This window comes from Erpetoichthys calabaricus, chromosome 3 (assembly GCF_900747795.2).
Source record: "Erpetoichthys calabaricus chromosome 3, fErpCal1.3, whole genome shotgun sequence".
Classification (NCBI taxonomy): domain Eukaryota; kingdom Metazoa; phylum Chordata; class Cladistia; order Polypteriformes; family Polypteridae; genus Erpetoichthys; species Erpetoichthys calabaricus.
The window spans coordinates 118,131,825-118,151,321 of NC_041396.2; the positions used below are offsets into that span (position 1 = coordinate 118,131,825).

General features: G+C 39.2%; 1 protein-coding gene across 1 annotated transcript in view; it reads right to left on the minus strand.

Moving 5' to 3' along the window:
* tbp (TATA box binding protein) overlaps positions 1–19,497 on the minus strand; it is an 83,294-nt gene that overhangs the window by 22,821 nt on the left and 40,976 nt on the right. The window contains exon 6 of the mRNA XM_028797308.1: positions 6,770–6,937. Within this exon, the coding sequence (XP_028653141.1) occupies positions 6,770–6,937 (168 nt within the window). The remainder of the gene's footprint in view (positions 1–6,769; positions 6,938–19,497) is intronic.

A 19,497-nucleotide genomic window follows, 5' to 3' on the forward strand; every position in this document is an offset into this window, starting at 1 on the left:
CTTATTTGGCACTTAATGACTCAGCTCCGTGTATGACTATTTTTTCTACCTTTTTTTCTATTTCACTGTTAACTCCTACCACTTTCTTTTAGGTGGACTCGTTCCGAGGACACTTTTTACTACTTTGACATGGATTTTTACACGCCGAGACTCGTCTATTCAAGTAGTCAACTTCAAGCGCCAAGAACAAATGCCCGCGCCGGTGTGGTTCCCTATTTACCTGACGAGGTAAGAAGGCTGCATCGTGGCAGCAGAGCCGGTGCTAAGATAAAAGCCAAGCGTTTAGTGAGAAAGTGGCGCTACAAACCTTCGGTGCCTTCTGTGATCCTGGGAAATGTGAACTCACTACCAAATAAAATCGAAGGAACAGAATGCGCTGGTGAAAAATGTCAGGACCTACAGAGAATGCAGTTTGTTGTGTTTTAGTGAAACGTGGCTAACAACTAACATCCCAGATGCTAACGTGGAGCTACCCGCGTTTAGCACAGTTAGAGCGGACAGAGACGCAAGTACCTGCGGGAAGCACAGAGGAGGAGGACTTGCGGTCTATGTCAATACAAGATGTTAACATGTCCAGGGTTGCACCGTTAAAATCTCCACTTGCTGCAGGGACATCGAACTGTTGGCCGTAAGTCTGCGTCCCTATTACTTGCCCAGAGAGTTTGGACACGTCATTGTTGTTATTGTATACATCCCTCCTCGAGCGGACATGGAGATAGCGGGTGACATCATCCATTCCGATGTGGCTAAATTACAAACACAACACCCCGAGGCACTTGTGCTAATCGCTGGAGACTTCAACCATGTAACGCTGGACAAAACATTACCTGCCTTCTCCCAGTATGTGGATTGTAACACCTGGGGAAATAGGACTATTGACCTACTGTATGCAAACGTTAAAGACGCATGCAGCGCCACCCCGCTGCCTGCGCTTGGGAAAGCAGATCATAACCAGGTTCTGCTTCAGCCTCACTACAAACCAAGAGTGAGGGAGCTACCTACAACAACACGCTTATTCAGGAAGTGGTCCCCTAGGGCAGAGCAGGCTCTGAGAGACTGCTTTGGAACTACGGACTGGGATATCTTGCAGGGATCTTATAGTGAGAACACTGAGGAGGTTGTTGACTGCACTACTGACTACATCAACTTCTGAATGGACATTGTAGTTCCAGTAAGAAAAGTTCGCTGCTATGCTAACAACAAGCCATGGATTACAAGTGACACCAAGGGCCTTTTGAACCAGAAGAAAAGGGCTTTTAAAGGCGGTGATCAGCATGAGCTCAAGCACCTGCAGAAGAAACTCCGAGTCCAGCTCAGGGCGGCGAAGGAGCAGTACAGGAGAAAGCTGGAGCAGAAGTTGCAGAATAACAGCATGAAGGAAGTGTGGGATGGGATGAAGATCATCACTGGCTACAGCTCGAAGCAGGGTGCCACCATTGAGAGAGATGTGGAGACAGCAAACCAGATGAACAACTTTTTTTTAACAAGTTTGACCACCCTAACCCACTCTCACCTCGGAGTACTGCACCCTCCACCCATCCTTCTGCTGATACCAGCATAGGAGAGAGTTTACCCCAACCCACAATTACAGCAGCCCAGGTAAGCAGAGAGCTGAGGAGACTTTGTGCCAGCAAAGCAGTGGGTCCAGATGGAGTATCGCCACGACTGCTGAAGGCCTGTGCTTTGGAGCTGGGGAGTCCTCTATAGCACATCTTCAACCTGAGCCTGGAACAGAGGAGAGTGCCAAGGCTTTGGAAAACATCTTACATCACCCCAGTCCCAAAGGTATCACATCCTAGTGAGCTGAATGACTTCAGGCCCGTCGCTCTGATGTCGCATGTGATGAAAACCATGGAGCAGCTGCTGCTTCACCACCTGAGGCCACAGGTCCATCACGCCCTCGACCCTCTGCAGTTCACACACCAGGAGAAGGTGGGAGCGGAGGAAACCATCATCTGCATGCTACACCGATCCCTCTCCCACTTGGACAGAGGCAGTGGTGCTGTAAGAATTATGTTTCTAGACTTCTCTAGCGCCTTCAACACCATCCAACCTCTGCTCCTTAGGGACAAGCTGACAGAGATGGGAGTAGATTCATACCTGGTGGCATGGATCGTGGACTATTTTACAGACAGACCTCAGTATGTGCGTCTCGGGAACTGCAGGTCTGACATTGTGGTCAGCAACACAGGAGCGCCGCAAGGGACTGTACTTTCTCCGGTCCTGTTCAGCCTATATACATCGGACTTCCAATACAACTCGGAGTACTGCCACGTGCAAAAGTTCGCTGATGACACTGCTATCGTGGGCTGCATCAGGAATGGGCAGGAAGAGGAGTATAGGAACTTAATCAAGGACATTGTTAAATGGTGCGACTCAAACCACCTACAACTGAACACCAGCAAAACCAAGGAGCTGGTGGTGGATTTTAGGAGGACCAAGCCCCTCATGGACTCCATGATCATCAGAGGTGACTGTGTGCAGAGGGTGCAAACCTATAAATACCTGGGAATGCAGCTGGATGATAAATTGGACTGGACTGCCAATACTGATGCTCTGTGTAAGAAAGGACAGAGCCGACTATACTTCCTTAGAAGACTGGCGTCCTTCAACATCTGCAATAAGATGCTGCAGATGTTCTATCAGACGGTTATGGCGAGTGCCCTCTTCTACGCGGTGGTGTGCTGGGGAGGCAGCATAAAGAAGAGGAACGCCTCACGCCTGGACAAACTGGTGAGGAAGGCAGATCTATTGTAGGCACGGAGCTAGACAGTATGACATCCATGGCAGAGTGACGGGCACCGAGTAGGCTCCTGTCAATAATGGAGAATCCACTGCATCCACTGAATAGTATCATCTCCCGACAGAGGAGCAGCTTCAGCGACAGACTGCTGTCACTTTTCTGCTCCACTGACAGACTGAGGAGATCGTTCCTCCCCTACACTGTGCGACTCATCAATTCCACCCGGGGGGGTAAACGTTATCATTATTCAAAGTTATTATCTGTCTGTATACCTGCATTGTTATCACTCTTTAATATTTTCTTTATCAGTATGCTGCTGCTGGAGTATGTGAATTTCCCCTTGGGATTAATAAAGTATCTATTTTAAAACCTTCATACAGTGCTTCCGGAAAGTATTCACAGCGCATCACTTTTTCCACATTTTGTTATGTTACAGCATTATTCCAAAATGGATTAAATTCATTTCTTTCTTCAGAATTCTACACACAACACCCCATAATGAAAACGTGAAAAAAGTTTGAGATTTTTGCAAAATTATTAAAAATAAAAAAATGAGAAAGCACATGTACATTAAGTATTCACTGCCTTTGCCATGAAGCTCAAAATTGAGCTCAGGTGCATCCTGTTTCCCCTGATCATCCTTGAGATGTTTCTGCAGCTTAATTGGAGTCCACCTGTGGTAAATTCAGTTGATTGGACATGATTTGGAAAGGCACACACCTGTCTATATAAGGTCCCACAGTTGACAGTTCATGTCAGAGCACAAACCAAGCATGAAGTCAAAGGAATTGTCTGTAGACCTCCGAGACAGGATTGTCTCGAGGCACAAATCTGGGGAAGGTTACAGAAAAATTTCTGCTGCTTTGAAGGTCCCAATGAGCACAGTGGCCTCCATCATCTGTAAGTGGAAGAAGTTCGAAACCACCAGGATTCTTCCTAGAGCTGGCCAGCCATCTAAACTGAGTGATCGGGGTAGAAGGGCCTTAGTCAGGGAGGTGACCAAGAACTCGATGGTCACTCTGTCAGAGCTCCAGAGGTCCTCTGTGGAGAGAGGAGAACCTTCCAGAAGGACAACCATCTCTGCAGTAATCCACCAATCAGGCCTGTATGGTAGAGTGGCAAGACGGAAGCCACTCCTTAGTAAAAGGCACATGGCAGCCCACCTGGAGTTTGCCAAAAGGCACCTGAAGGACTCTCAGACCATGAGAAAGAAAATTCTCTGGTCTGATGAGACAAAGATTGAACTCTTTGGTGTGAATGCCAGGCGTCACGTTTGGAGGAAACCAGGCACCACTCATCACCAGGCCAATACCATCCCTACAGTGAAGCATGGTGGTGGCAGCATTATGCTGTGGGGATGTTTTCAGTGGCAGGAACTGGGAGACTAGTCAGAATAAAGGGAAAGATGACTGCAGCAATGTACAGAGACATCATATTCAAAAAGACTTGAGGCTGTAATTGCTGCCAAAGGTGTATCGGCAAAGTATTGAGCAAAGGCTGTGAATACTTATGTACATGTGATTTCTCAATTTTTTTATTTTTAATAAATTTGCAAAAACCTCAAGTAAACTTTTTTCACGTTGTCATTATGGGGTGTTGTGTGTAGAATTCTGAGGAAAAAAATGAATTTAATCCATTTTGGAATAAGGCTGTAACATAACAAAATGTGGAAAAAGTGATGCGCTGTGAATACTTTCCGGACGCACTGTATATATGTTTGGTATCATTTTTTTCAGGATTTATCGAACTTTAATGTGATGTTGTTAGATTTTCAGATTCTTATTCCGTTTTTAAATTATAAACTAAAAAATATCAAGAACTTGCATCCCGCGATACGAGACTTTGTGCCAAAAGATTTAACCACGCTGGGGGCCGGAAAAAATATTTAAAAATGTTCAAAGTGCTGTGCGAGATGCAGATCACGTGGCACGGCAACAGCAGCAAGCCAGCAGCTGATCAAGCAAAGAGGAGGTAAAAAAAAAACGTTTTCTTTCCTATTGTATCACCGTTTAAGAGGGGGTTTTGGAGAAGTGACCGCGTCTCCTTGGTGTGCATTTAGCTCCCCTCTTCACAACACAAGCGGCAGAGATGCGAAGTGACTGGCGTGTAGCACAGGCCGGGTGGGGTGGCGAGTGAAGCGAGCAGGGGGTAATCCACCTAGTGTGTATTATATTATATTATATATATATATCTGTGTGTGTGTGTGTGTGTGTGTTTGTGTGTGAGAGAAATTATATTTTCTATAAATTTTATATTATTTACATTAATATTTTGGGCATACCTGCCAGGAAAGGTTCTGGGAGTGGGAGGGATGCCTATGGTGCCAAATGTTGTAACTATTTCTTTGTATTATCAACATTGTAGCAGTGCTACTAAATAAGAACTGCATCTCCCAGCAGTCCTTTCAGGGGCTGCTGGGGTCAAAGGAGGTTAAAAGGAGGGCAGAGGGCAAAAGGAAAAAAAAGTTGTTTTGTTGTTGTACGTGGTGTGTTGCATTTCTCTGTCGTTCTGCCTGCTGTTTAACTGAACCATATTTAAAGCATTTTGTCCTAGACTGTATTTGTTTGTTGGGGTCTGGTTCATCTGTCTACCTGTGTTCTGAGGACTGCGTTTAGATTTCATTGGCTTTCCCGGAAGAAAAGGAGCGCTCCTAAACAATCCATCCGACTTCATCCTTTCAGCATCTACCGGTAGGACTGTGTTTTCCTTCACCCTGTCAACTTACAGATCGCTGGACTTAATTTCGTCACCTCTCATTTTCATCCGGTTTGGTTTTCATGGACTTTGCAGTGTGGTGTTCGTGTATATATGTTAAATGTAATATCGCCAAAAGGGTCAGGGGTGGTTTTATTGTTTTCATTCAGTTAATTTTATTTTATTATATTCTTAATTATTTGCCTTTCCCAGTGTGCTTTATTGGTCTCTGCTGTGAGTGTGTGTGGGTCGATCCAAGGCTGGGGACGTTCCTGGGATCTCCTTTATTAAAATAAATAAATCACTGTCACCTTTGACAGTGTGTGAATCTTAGCGGCCCCTGACCGCTACAACATGAACCTTTACACAGGAACGATTGACATGTCCAGGAACACCTCAGAGGTGAAAAACTAGACCTGGCATTGCTTGAATTTGAAATATACAATATTTTATAACAAAACTTTGGAAAAACCACAGCTCCTGCCTAAGTTTTTTTTTCCTATTTTGGCATCAGTTTTTGAGTAAAGGAACGTTTTCTTTGACACAAACACAATTTCTATCACATTTCAAAAGTTGTATGTCACGTTTTAGTGAAAAAAATGACCATCCTTTCTTTATTGCATAATAAGGCTTTACTATGTTGTTCTGCTCTCAGGCAGAAATTGCCGAAAAATGCCTTCAGCTGGGAAGAGTCTATTAACATCCAGCATGTCAGCCTACCTACACATAAAGGCAGACACACGATGGATTTAGTAACTTCAAAAGGATTAAACGTTGACGTGAGGCATGTCATGGAAATTGATTTATCTGACCATTTCTGCATTTTATTTGATGTAGAACTACTTGTAACTAGAACTAAAAAGGAGCATATTATTAACAGAAAAGTTACTTTTATGCATCTGCAACTACTTTTTTCCTAATATTATGAATAATCAATCTGAATTTAGTGCTTGCTCTAGGCAAGCCAGCAGTGTTATCAGTAAGGTAAAATATTTTAATACTAATGTGTGAGCTGCAGCAACACAGTGTCGCTGGAAAAAAAAGAAATGAAGAACTCCAGAACTACAATGCCTTGGAATGCTCATCTGGTGTCTGATCTTAAGAAAAAAATGCCAAAGGGTTGAGCATGTATGGAGGAAAACTAAATTAACAATACACTGTAAAATATTAAAAGGAGTATATAGCAGAGGACAACAAATTATTCCGTCTTGAGGCAGTCCTATTTTTCTAAATTATAAATGATTATGAAGCTTTTGCCACAATTATTTGTTAATCCATACTTAAGACAATGCCAATTTCATTCATTATATACTTGTTGTTTTCTGAACTTACCTACTAAACTGTTGGTGGGTTAGAACCAGCCCTTCTAGTCTGATTGGGAACTTGACATCGCAGCTGCCAACCATGTTTTGAATCTTAAAATCCAGAAATTTAGCTGGAAATCCTAATTTCTGGACAACTCTTGCATATTTTCTAGCTGCCAAACGTGATTGTTCTTCACTGCAAGAAAATATGACAACAAATGTCAATTACAGAAATATGACAAAAAATTAAACTGAAATTAGGTTAATGGAAATTAAATAGAAAACTCAGAATAAAGTTGGAGTGCTACACTACCTGCAAGAATTTCAACATACATTTTAAAATTTCTTTAGCCAAATCTTCCTCCACCATAGGCATTAAAGCCCACATTCAGCTATTACAACACCAACACTACCCAGTGTTTTTCAGTTTTTTTGTTTGTTTTTTGTTTGTAAACAAAGTTGCATAAAATGCTAAACTTAAGTACTGAATAAAAATCTCCAAATATTAAACTTAATATCCTTTATGAATTAATGACTAAAATATTTAATACAGTAATCCCTAGCTATATCGCGCTTCGCCTTTCGCAGCTTCACTCTATCGTGGATTTTATATGTAAGCATATTTAAATATATAATCGCAGATTTTTTGCTGGTTCACGGATTTCTGCGGACAATGGGTCTTTTAATTTCTGGTACATGCTTCCTCAGTTGGTTTGCCCAGTTGATTTCATACAAGGGACGCTATTGGCAGATGGCTGAGAAGCTACCCAACTTACTTTTCTCTCTCTCTCTCTCTCTCTCTCTCTTGCTCTGACATTCTCTGCTTCTGACGGAGGGGGTGTGAGCAGGGGGGGTTTTTGCACTCCTAGACGATACGGACGCTCGTCTAAAAATGCTGAAAGATTACCTTCACGTTGGTCCCTTCTGTGCAGCTGCTTAATGAAGTGACTTGCTGCACGGTGCTTCGCATACTTAAAAGCTCGAAAGGCACGTATTGATTTTTGATTGTTTGTTTTTATCTGTCTCTCTCTCTCTCTGACATTCTCTGCTCCTGACGGAGGGGGTGTGAGCTGCTGCCTTCAACTTCTTTGTGCCGTGATGCTTCACATACTTAAAAGCCAAACAGCCCTATTGCTTTGTTTGCTTTTCCCTCTCTCTCTGACATTCTCTGCTCCTGACGCACACTCCTTTGAAGAGGAAGATATGTTTGCATTCTTTTAATTGTGAGACGGAACTGTCATCTCTGTCTTGTCATGGAGCACAGTTTAAACTTTTGAAAAAGAGACAAATGTTTGTTTGCAGTGTTTGAATAAAGTTCCTGTCTCTCTACAACCTCCTGTGTTTCTGTGCAAATCTGTGACCCAAGCATGACAATATAAAAATAACCATATAAACAAATGTTTTCTACTTCGCGGATTTTCACCTTTAGCGGGGGGTTCTGGAACGCAACCCCCGCAATCGAGGAGGGATTACTGTAATTCTTTTGACATTATTTTTTATATGCTAATTAAGACAAGTATATATTCAACTACAACATATAACAATAGTAGCAGGGAACTTTGCAATGCAAGTTATCAACTTGCAGAAGTTAATTTTGTTTCTGGAAAACTGCAACAAAACAATTGGTAACAACTGGTAACAACTGATGTGAAACTGAAACAACTGCAGACTGTTTTTGTAGAAAGAAAATTTAAAAAAACATGTTCCAATTTTTTCCTCTAGTAAGTAATATACTGTATATATATTTTTAATGAAGTCTGCACTGAGCATGGTTTCCTGTTTGTCATTTCTCACTATGATGTCTTATTGTCTTAAAATATGAAAGATTACCAAGCATCATAAAAGTAGTAATTTAATTATTTTTAGAAATCTAATTCAAATTTGTTAAAGTAAAATAAAGCCAAAACTTGGGGATAATCATTTATTCAACTGTAGATTGCAAACATTTGCAGGGGTTAGTGCTGGTCATAGTTCCTGATAACTAGGCCCAAATTCAGAGGCTTTTAATTCTACACTCACATTCTACACGAATGCCCATCGAAGAGGAGACCTCTAGAAGGACAATTTGGAAAAAAACATGATACCCAAATTTAAACTTGCCAAGTAGTGACAAAATAAAATTGACTTTTCACCTATTTCAACTTTAAAAAAAAATAAACAAAACTATCATCTTTGTAGTTACACTGAATTTAAAGAAATATGATGCATGCTCAATGGGTGTTCACATTCATGAAGAGAATGGGACTTAAACCAAATTTTGTGGCAAATCAAAAGCACGGGTTCTCTCAAACTTCTGAGCAGAAAATAGCAAGGTGAGATATCACAGATGACAAATATGAAGGTCACCTAATTGGCTATGTACAAATGTTCTAATAGACAGTGGATTTTCTTTCCAATACTCATTTTCCTTCCACATCCCAAATACATACAGTCTGGAGTAGCTAAAGATTCCAGATTGGCCTAGTGTGAGGAGGTTTTTGTAGCAAGGTTGTGGGTTTTTTTGTGCATGTACCCTGCTATGACTGACTATTGCCATTTAGTCATTATTGCAAAGACAGTTTTCTGACCCTTTTAATCATGAAAATGCTAGTGCAGGTAATGAATGAATTGTAAAAATGATTTAAAACATGAATTCAATTAAGATTATAAAGACTGAAATTACTGGTAGCAGTCTCTTCCCAGCATCTACTACAAAGCATGTACAATGCCCTACATAATGTTTAGGACAAGGCCACATTTTTCCTTGATTTAGTTTAAAATTTTTTTTTTTTTGTTAAAAAAAAAATAAAACAATTCAAACTTGATTAAAGTGTACATTGCACATTGAATGTCATCTCTCCATGTTTAACAGATGAGGTGGTATGTTTTGGGTCATGGACAATTCCTTTACGTCTCCATACTTTGCTCTTGCCATCACTCTCATACAGGTTCATCTTCATCTTGTCTGTCCACAAAGCCTTTTTCCAGAACTCTTTGAAGTACTTTTCGCAGACTGTAATCAGGCAGTTGTTATTGTGGCTAATTTGTAGTTTGTATCTTGCAGTGTGGCGTATGTATTTTTGTTCATGAAGTCATCTGAGGATAGTTGTCTCTGACACATCCATATCTGCCTCCTGATGTTTTTGATCTGTCAGACAAGCATTTAGGGCTTTTTCTTTACCATAGTGAGGATTCTTCTATCATCAGCTGGGGAGGTTTTCCTTGGCCTACCAGTCCCTTTCCGATAACTAACCTAACCAGTGTGTTAGTTCTTCTTAATGATTTTTCCAGCAGCTAATTTAGGTAATCCTAAGGTTTTGCAGATGTTGCTAATGGTTTTATTCTTGTTTTACAGCCTCATAATGGCTTCATGGACTTTCATTGACACAGTTCTTGCACTCATGTTGAACGATAGCAACCATAGACTCCAAAGGGTAGAAGCAAGCCTAGGTATCTTAAGGCTGTACTAATGAAGCAATGAAACACACCCGAGTAATCACAAACACCTGTGACGCCAATTGTCCCAAACAATAAACTGCCCTGAAATTTCTACATGGTGTAACTAAAATGTATGCAAATACCCTTAAAATCTACAATGTGCATTTTAATCACTTCTGAATTGCTTGATTTGTAATTTTCAACTGTGGAGGAGTGGGGTAAATCAAGATAAAAAAAAAAAATTGTCTTTGTCCCAAACATTATAGAGAGCACTAATTATATAATGTTGTCTTCATATAATGGATTATATTCCAAATGGCATTTTTGCCTTTTGGTTGTCAATAAATTTCACTTTGTTCTAGTGTTCAATGATTTAGTTTACATTTAATTGCACAACAGATTTTATTTTTACAAAATCAAAAATATGTCTCTCATGCCCAAGGCACCAACTAAAAGAGCAAAAAGAGAATGCTCCAACTTATTTTGGACAAAAAAAGAAGCCTTCAAAAAGGAATTTTGACATTCCCTTCACAAAAGCAGAACATGCACCAGCACCAACAGCAGGGGGACAGATTTTTCACTGCCTTCGTAGCATATCTCCACTTGAGAGTGGGAGGGGAAACAAAAACACACATATACACACACACACACACACACACAAACACAACCAGATCTCACCTCATCTGTGATAAGTTTGGAAATTACCAAACCAGAAATATTCATTGCCTGCAGGATACAAGCACTTTCAATTTGTCATTTAGCACTCTGCTGCAGTTAGTGTTTAGTTGCTTTTGATATATTCAGCCAGGGTCTGCAGTCTCAGATCTGGAGTATCACAACAACTTAATGTTTTTATTCCAGTCATTCCAGTTTATTTTTGTTGCTATTAGGGGTGGGCGGTATGACCAAAATTCTATATCACGGTATTTTTCTAAATTATCCCGGTTTCACGGTATTGGATGGTATTTTTTTTCCCCCCATGCATGAGTGAATGTTAACCACATTTGCCACTGCAATTACTGCAGTAGACTGGCTAAGAATAACCTATTCCACTGTTATGAGAATTGTACATTGTACAAAAAACATTTTAATGTGCACACAAGTATTAATACAGGTTTGCATGTCCCCATAAAGTGATAGTTTTCAAGGGGGTGACACTAATGAAGAGAAGGAATCACATTGCATGACCAGTTGCAGTCAAAATATAGAACCTTTTTATTGAACAAATTTTGCAAAAACTTAAATAATTTTGACAACATATTTTCAACGATCCAAAGAGGCATTTAGACTTAGGAAAATATCCAGAGGTGCTTGTCAAAAGTTGTATTGCACTGAACATGTCTTAGAAAAGTAATAAACAGTAAATATTTTTTGTGAACCAACTACACTTTGTTAATGTTAACCATCTCTGTCCACTGACACCTTAAAGTGACTTTTTCAACAACTTTACCATCAATAAACTGCATAATATTTAAACTAATAAATGATAACAATAAAATAAATAATAGTATTACAGTAATCCCTCCTCCATCGCGGGGGTTGCGTTCCAGAGCCACCCGCGAAATAAGAAAATCCGCGAAGTAGAAACCATATGTTTATATGGTTATTTTTATATTGTCATGCTTGGGTGACAGATTTGCGCAGAAACACAGGATTTTGTAGAGAGACAGGAACGTTATTCAAACACTGCAAACAAACATTTGTCTCTTTTTCAAAAGTTTAAACTGTGCTCCATGACAAGACAGAGATGAAAGTTCTGTCTCACAATTAAAAGAATGCAAACATATCTTCCTCTTCAAAGGAGTGCGTGTCAGGAGCACAGAATGTCACATAGATAGGGAAAACAATCTCTAGCAAACAAATCAATGGTGCTGTTTGGCTTTTAAGTATGCGAAGCACCGCGGCACAAAGCTGTTGAAGGCAGCAGCTCACACCCCCTCCGTCAGGAGCAAGGAGCAGGGAGAGGGAGAGGGAGAGAGAGAGAGAGACAGTTTGTTTTTCAGTCAAAAATCAATACGTGCCCTTCGAGCTTTTAAGTATGCGAAGCACTGTGCAGCATGTCGTTTCAGGAAGCAGCTGCACAAAAGATAGCAATGTGAAGATAATCTTTCAGCATTTTTAGACGAGCGTCCGTATCGTCTAGGTGTGCGAACAGCCCCCCTGCTCAATCCCCCTACGTCAGGATCACAGATAGTCAGCGCAAGAGAGAGAGAAAAGTAAGCAATCTAGCTTCTCAGCCATCTGCCAATAGCGTCCCTTGTATGAAATCAACTGGGCAAACCAACTGAGGAAGCATGTACCAGAAATTAAAAGACCCATTGTCCGCAGAAATCCACAAACCAGCAAAAAATCTGCGATATATATTTAAATATGCTTACATATAAAATCCGCGATGGAGTGAAGCCGCGAAAGGTGAAGCGCGATATAGCGAGGGATCACTGTATTACTGATAGCTGCACTATTACTTCAAGATTTAAAGCCCAGGTGCTTAACACAGTATTCACCAAATTAAAATAAAATAAAATAAAACAAGTGCAACTTTGTGATGACATCCTTACCAACTGTACCATCATTTAGGCAAACTGCATTAATATGGACCTTGCTTCAAGCTAAGCTATATCTATACATATTAATAAAAGGCAAAGCCCTCACTGACTGACTGACTCATCACTAATTCTCGAACTTCCTGTGTAGGTGGAAGGCTGAAATTTGGCAGGCTCATTCCTTACAGCTTACTTACAAAAGTTAGGCAGGTTTCATTTCGAAATTCTACGCGTAATGGTCATAACTGGAACATGTTTTTTGTCCATATACTCTAATGGAGGAGGCAGAGTCACGTATCGCGTCATCACGCCTCCTACATAATCACGTGAACTAAAAACAAGGAAGAGATTTACAGCATGAGTCAAACGCGGGAACGAAGGTAAATGATGTTAATTTTTGAGTGTCTTTTAATACTGTGTAAGCATACATATTAACACGTGCAATTAAACGTGTGCATTTACGGGGTGATTTCTCAGGCTTAAAAGCTCGCCTTTTACTAAAAAGGTAAATGCAAAACTATTTTCAATCATTCTATGATCTGCTTCTCACAACTGAAGGCACCGTGGCTGATGTTACGTCACTTGCTGGCCAACCATAAGCGTTACCTGGTAGGTAACCAGCCACTCACTTCACTCCCTTATGGGAATCGAACCTCTGAGGTTTTCTTTTGTTCTTAATTAAAATTTAAAAGCAATACTTCACCGCTGCGAAGCCCCTCTAGTGCTGACGTCCGAGGTTCGATTACTGTAAGCAAGTGCAGTGAGTGTGTACGCCTGATGAGCCAAGAATAAGGGGGAAAGACGTGTCGCGTACTCTTTGCATTATTTGACAGTAAACTATTTTCAACCATTCTATGATCTGCTTCTCACAACTGAAGGCACCGTGGCTGATGTTACCTCACTTGCTGGCCAACAATAAGCGTTACCTGGTAGGTAACTAGCCACTCACTTCACTCCCTTACGGGAATCGAACCTCGGACGTCAGCGCTACAGGCAAAGCCCCTAAAATTGCGCCACGGCGTGTGGTTCGTTTATTTGACAACATGTAGATCGGGGTAATTACATTCACGGCATTCGTAGTCTGATTCACAATCTGATTGTATGGGTGGTTACCTACCAGGTAGCGCTTATAGTTGGCCACCAAGTCAGGTCGAAGTGATCACTCGAGTGAAGGCAGCTTCACAAAAAAACAGATCCTTAACAAACTGTTATTAGTATATTTTCCCTCAATTTAAAAAGGTTTTGTTTTCTTCTTAATAAAAATTTAAAAGCGGTACTTCGCCGGTGCGAAGCGCGTGGATTTGACCGACTGACACATACAGACATATTCATGAGTGCAGGTACTTCGGAAAGAAAGCACCGTGTAAACCTAAAGTTTAAATTAAGTTCATAGACCTACAAAAGGTTGCCATTCATTTGAGGCAAGATTGCTTTTCTTCTGTACAACTATACGTTGCATTCTCAAGAGTGTGCTTGCACGGCTTCGGATATAGATTATATATATATATGTATGTCTATATATAAATATGTAAGCTTATAAGTACTGACTTACTTCTCTTTAAGAAAGGAAGATGTAATGATACTTGATTTAAACGATTCCATGTCTTCCTGGGTTTGCTTAGCTTATTGTCAATATCTTTACACCTTTTTTTAAGACTTATTGACTGAAACGGGCTTTCACGAAAAAAGTTAGGCCTTTGCTACAGGATACACCTTCCACAAGTTAAGCAAGTAAAAATAAAATATATATTTCTGTTTTATTTAAACCTTTTAAGTTCATATGCATAGCTCCATTTGGCTGTTTAATTTTTTTTTTTCTTTCTTCAGTAATATTTAATCTCCTTAAAGAAAAAGAACATATCCATTTTACTTTTTTTGTATCTCTTTAGTAATATTTTAGTGTAAAAGGATAACCAGTATTTAAACCTTTTATGTTATTTTATAAATTTATTTTACACAATGTTGAAAAATTAATAAGAAAGCTACATATTTTGGCAACTGCTGCTTTAATTTTCAATGAAATTAAAAAAGCTCTCCAAGAGAAAACATCAATGAATCTAAAAATGAGAAACCCTCATTTATAAAGGTTTGCTGCAGATGACTTAACTGAAAGTAAATGAATAGTTCCTATGTGTATAATACATATTTATCTATTTGACTTATGCCTTTATTCCAGCAAGTTGCAACATCTGAGGTACAATTTGTTACATTACTTTTGTTTTTTGCAGCACAGGCAGGTGAAGTGATTTCCTCAGGGTCACACAGTGGTGTCAGTACCAGGATTTGAACTGACAAGCTCCAGGTTTGCTGAAATATTACTGAAGAAAGAAAAAAAACGAAAACGGGCAAATAGGGCTATGCATACAGATGTCCATCCATCCATTATCCAACCCGCTATATCCTAAATACAGGAGCCAATAAGTAGATATGTATATATACAGTATATATATACATATATGTAGATATGTAAATTTGTATATGTAGATATGTGTATATGTAGATATGTGTATATGTAGATATGTGTATATGTAGATATATATATATATATATATATATATATTTACATAACCACTTTAACACACTACTTCGCCGCTGCGAAGCGCGGGTATTTTGCTATATATGACAGCAACACTCATAACAATAACACAATTACATATATATATTTATATATAAATATATATCTATATATACACATATGTGTCAATCTATCTATGTATGTATGTATGTATGTGTATATATATGTAGGTGTATATATGTAGATATGTAAATATTTATGTATATATATATGTGTCTGTGTGTGTGTGTATGTATATATATATATATATATATATATATATATATATATATATATATATAGATATATATATATATATATATGTATGTATATACTGCGGTGGGTTGGCACCCTGCCCGGGATTGGTTCCTGCCTTGTGCCCTATGTTGGCTGGGATTGGCTCCAGCAGACCCCCGTGACCCTGTGTTTGGATTCAGCGGGTTGGAAAATGAATGAATGAATGAATGAATGAATATATATATATATATATATGTGTGTATATATATATATGTTCACATGTGTGTATATTATATATATATATATATTATATATATATATATATATATACATATATATGGAAGAGAAGGTCTGTGATACGGTTTGCATATTTGCAGTTGGAGATCCACAAAGGGAGAAAAAACGAATCACGTATCATAAAATAGTTTTATTCCTGAGCTTTCAACCCCTATCAGGGGTCTTCATCAGAGGATAATGCTTAGACTTACAAGAATCAAAGGCAATATATAGCAGCACATTCAGGGGGGGGTGGGTGGAGGTGACTAAGTCCGTATGATCAAAAAGGGGGGGGGGGGGGTTTATCGTTAAATTAAAGTGCATATGTCCTTCTTAAGTTGGCATATGCTGGGTTTATGTCCAAGTGTCTGTTGATGGCATTTTCATTTGATAGCCAAGACTCGGCCAACTCTCTGGCGCTTTTTGTACTGGCCTTACATTTTACTTTCACGTTGTCCCAGTTGAATGTGTGTCCTGTCGATTTAGTATGTGCATATATCAAAGATAGTGCGTCCTTTCTTCTGACAGCGTTGCGATGTTCCTGTACACGTGTTGAAATTCTTTTTGACGTTTGTCCTATGTATACAGCTGAGCATTAATTTAACGATAACCCCCCCCCCCCTTTTGATCATATGGACTTAGTCACCTCCACCCACCCCCCCCTGAATGTGCTGCTATATATTGCCTTTGATTCTTGTAAGTCTAAGCATTATCCTCTGATGAAGACCCCTGATGGGGTTGAAAGCTCAGGAATAAAACTATTTTATGATACGTGATTCGTTTTTTCTCCCTTTGTGGATCTCCAACTGCAAATATATATATATATATATATATGTAGATGTGTATATGTATATATATATATATATGTAGATGTGTGTGTGTGTGTGTGTATATTTTATATATATATTATATATATATATGTATATATATATATATATGTATATATAAAAGACAGCAACACTCATAACAATGACAACACAATTACATTGACAATCATGCTACGTTATTTTTAAAATGTTTCCTTTTTTTTTTTTCATAACCTCTTTAACACACTACTTCTCCGCTGCGAAGCGCGGGTATTTTGCTATACATAAATAAAATAACTGCAACTTGCATTTACTGTATAATGCTATTTGTGGTATAGCCCTACGGAAGTGCATTAGGGCCACGGTGAAGAAAAAAAAAATACAGTAAAGAGGGAAGAAAAAAAACAAACTACCGGTATATGTCAAGAATAAAGTCGACATGCTGACTTTATTTTCAACATTTCCACTTTAATTTTGACGCTTATGTCAAGATTAAAGTCGACATTTCCACTTTATTTTCATAGTTTACTTCATAATAAAAGTAGAATGCCATAAACTAAACTTCATCCTAAAATCAATGTTTAATTTACTCGATTTTCTCAAACCCCGTCATAAGTTAATGCAGCACATTAAATGCTTTGTGTTGTGTTCCCCGACCCAGTTGTTAATCACTATGCTTCTTAAACTAACTTCCTCCACACTAAGAGGAGGCAGCAATCACCGCACAGAATCCATTCATTTCATGGTATTCCTGCTCTCTAAAAATTTAGAATGCTAAGATAAATACTTGATATCATTTTCATGATGAAATGCATTAAAGCAGGTATTAAACAAGCACGGTAGTGAGGCAGTAGTGCTGCTCCCTGGCAGTAAGGGGTCCCCAGGTGTACGTTCAGTGTAGAGACCTTTATGGTAGGTGTGACGAGGCTCCAAAAAACTGGATGTATGAATGGGTATCGCACAGGTTTAACTTAAATATTGTGTAAATGTTGGGTTTGTGATCTGGTGGTCGGAGACACGAACACAGAATTCAAAATCCCACATCCTACATGAAAGGAAACTGAAGCACGCCGAGTAAACCCACCAGAAACAAATGCAAATTCAAAGCAGGGAACACCCAGGACCCCTTTGCTGCGAGGCAGAAGTGTAACCTCCATGATTAATACATGCTTTAATGCATTTCATCATGAAAATGATATCAAGTATTTATCTTAGCATTCTAAATGTTCTGAGAGCAGGAATATCATGAAGTGAATGTATTCTGTGCGGCGATCGCTGCTTGTGCCTCCTCAGTACAAGAGGAAGTCAGTTTAAGAAGCACGTACTCGATTTAACATGGCTCGGGGAACACTTAACACAAAGCATTTAATGTTGCTATGTAACTTATGACAGGGTTTGAGAAAATCTAGTAAATTAAATATTCATTTTACGATGTTCTACTTTAATGGCAAATTACGAGAATTAAGTCAACGTGTCTTTAATCTTGACATAAACGGCGAGAATAAAGTAGAAATGTCGTCACACTATTACACAGTACCCAGGTACATTACACAGTATTGAAAACAAATAAAACAAGTACAACTTGGCTTGCAGTATTATCCAGTAGTATAGAAACAGTATTTACACATTTGAACATAATGGTCCACATCTGACCTTTTAAAACCAAAGCATCTCCAGATAACAGACGCGACTCCTTTTTTTCGGCAAATGTTATTCTGTGTCATCATGTTCAACTTTATCGTCTGCTACAGATTCGGAATGTTCTCTGTCCATTTTCAGAGTGCAATACCTACACTACCACTACCTATTTAGCGGTGTAGCAGTGAAAAAGAGCCCCCGTGCAACACCGCTGTGATTAGCGGTGTAGCAGTGAAAAAGGTCCCCACGTGAACAGTTTCCCGCTGCGTCACGTTCCGAACGTCGTTTAGGCAATTTAAACCGGTGTTGCGGTATAACAAAAATCCATATCATAACAAAAATAAAAAACGATTTTCGGTAAGAACCGGTATACCGCCCAACACTAGTTGCTATCACAGCAGGAAACGACTATTAATTTAGAAATTATCTGTAGGAAAAATCTTCAGCTACTGTGGCCCTTCAAGGCGGAGATTGGGTACTCCTGCACTAATCGATCAAATAAACAAGCTTGAATTCTGTAACTGCCAACTCTCCTCAACCACATTCCATCTGTCTCAGGCAGCTTGTGGGGAGAATACAAGCTGTTAACTGACAAAAGGTGTGTGCAAGGGTAGTCAAATAAATACATAATCACTTTGAAAGTTCATTGGGAAAGGTTGCCGTGATCAGAACAAAGCAAATTATGACATCATCACCGGTTATATAAAAAAAAAAAAAAAAAAAAAAAAAAAAAGACAACGAACAATGAAACTTTCACTATCAAAAGTTATTGTACACAAATGTCCGCAGCTTTAAGAGTTGGATTTTTTTCACAACAGAGCCTTTCATTCTAACAGATGAACACCCATCCAGACTAGTAATGTTTGTTACAATTGCTTCAGATGATAAGAAGCTAGATTTTAAAAAGCTAAAAGAAACAAACAAACAAAAAAAAAAACATTATTAAAATCCATTTTCTTACAAGGATTATATGGAGATGGAGCCCTTCTCATCTGCCATCAACAAATGGAAGGAACCAACCCTGTACTAAAAAGCAGTCTATTGCAGAGCAGACATACAGCTGAAGTCAGAAGTTTACATCCATTTTCTGTAGTACTAGGGTGTTGTACCGTGTTAGCCATTATGAATGTAGAGAAAAGCCAAGCAAAATGACACCTTTTATTGGCTAAGTAGAAAGATTACAATATGCAAGCTTTCGAGGCAACTCAGGCCCCTTCTTCAGGAAAGATCTTGCCTGAATCTTGTAATCTTTCTAGTTAGCCAATAAAAGGTGTCATTGTGCTTG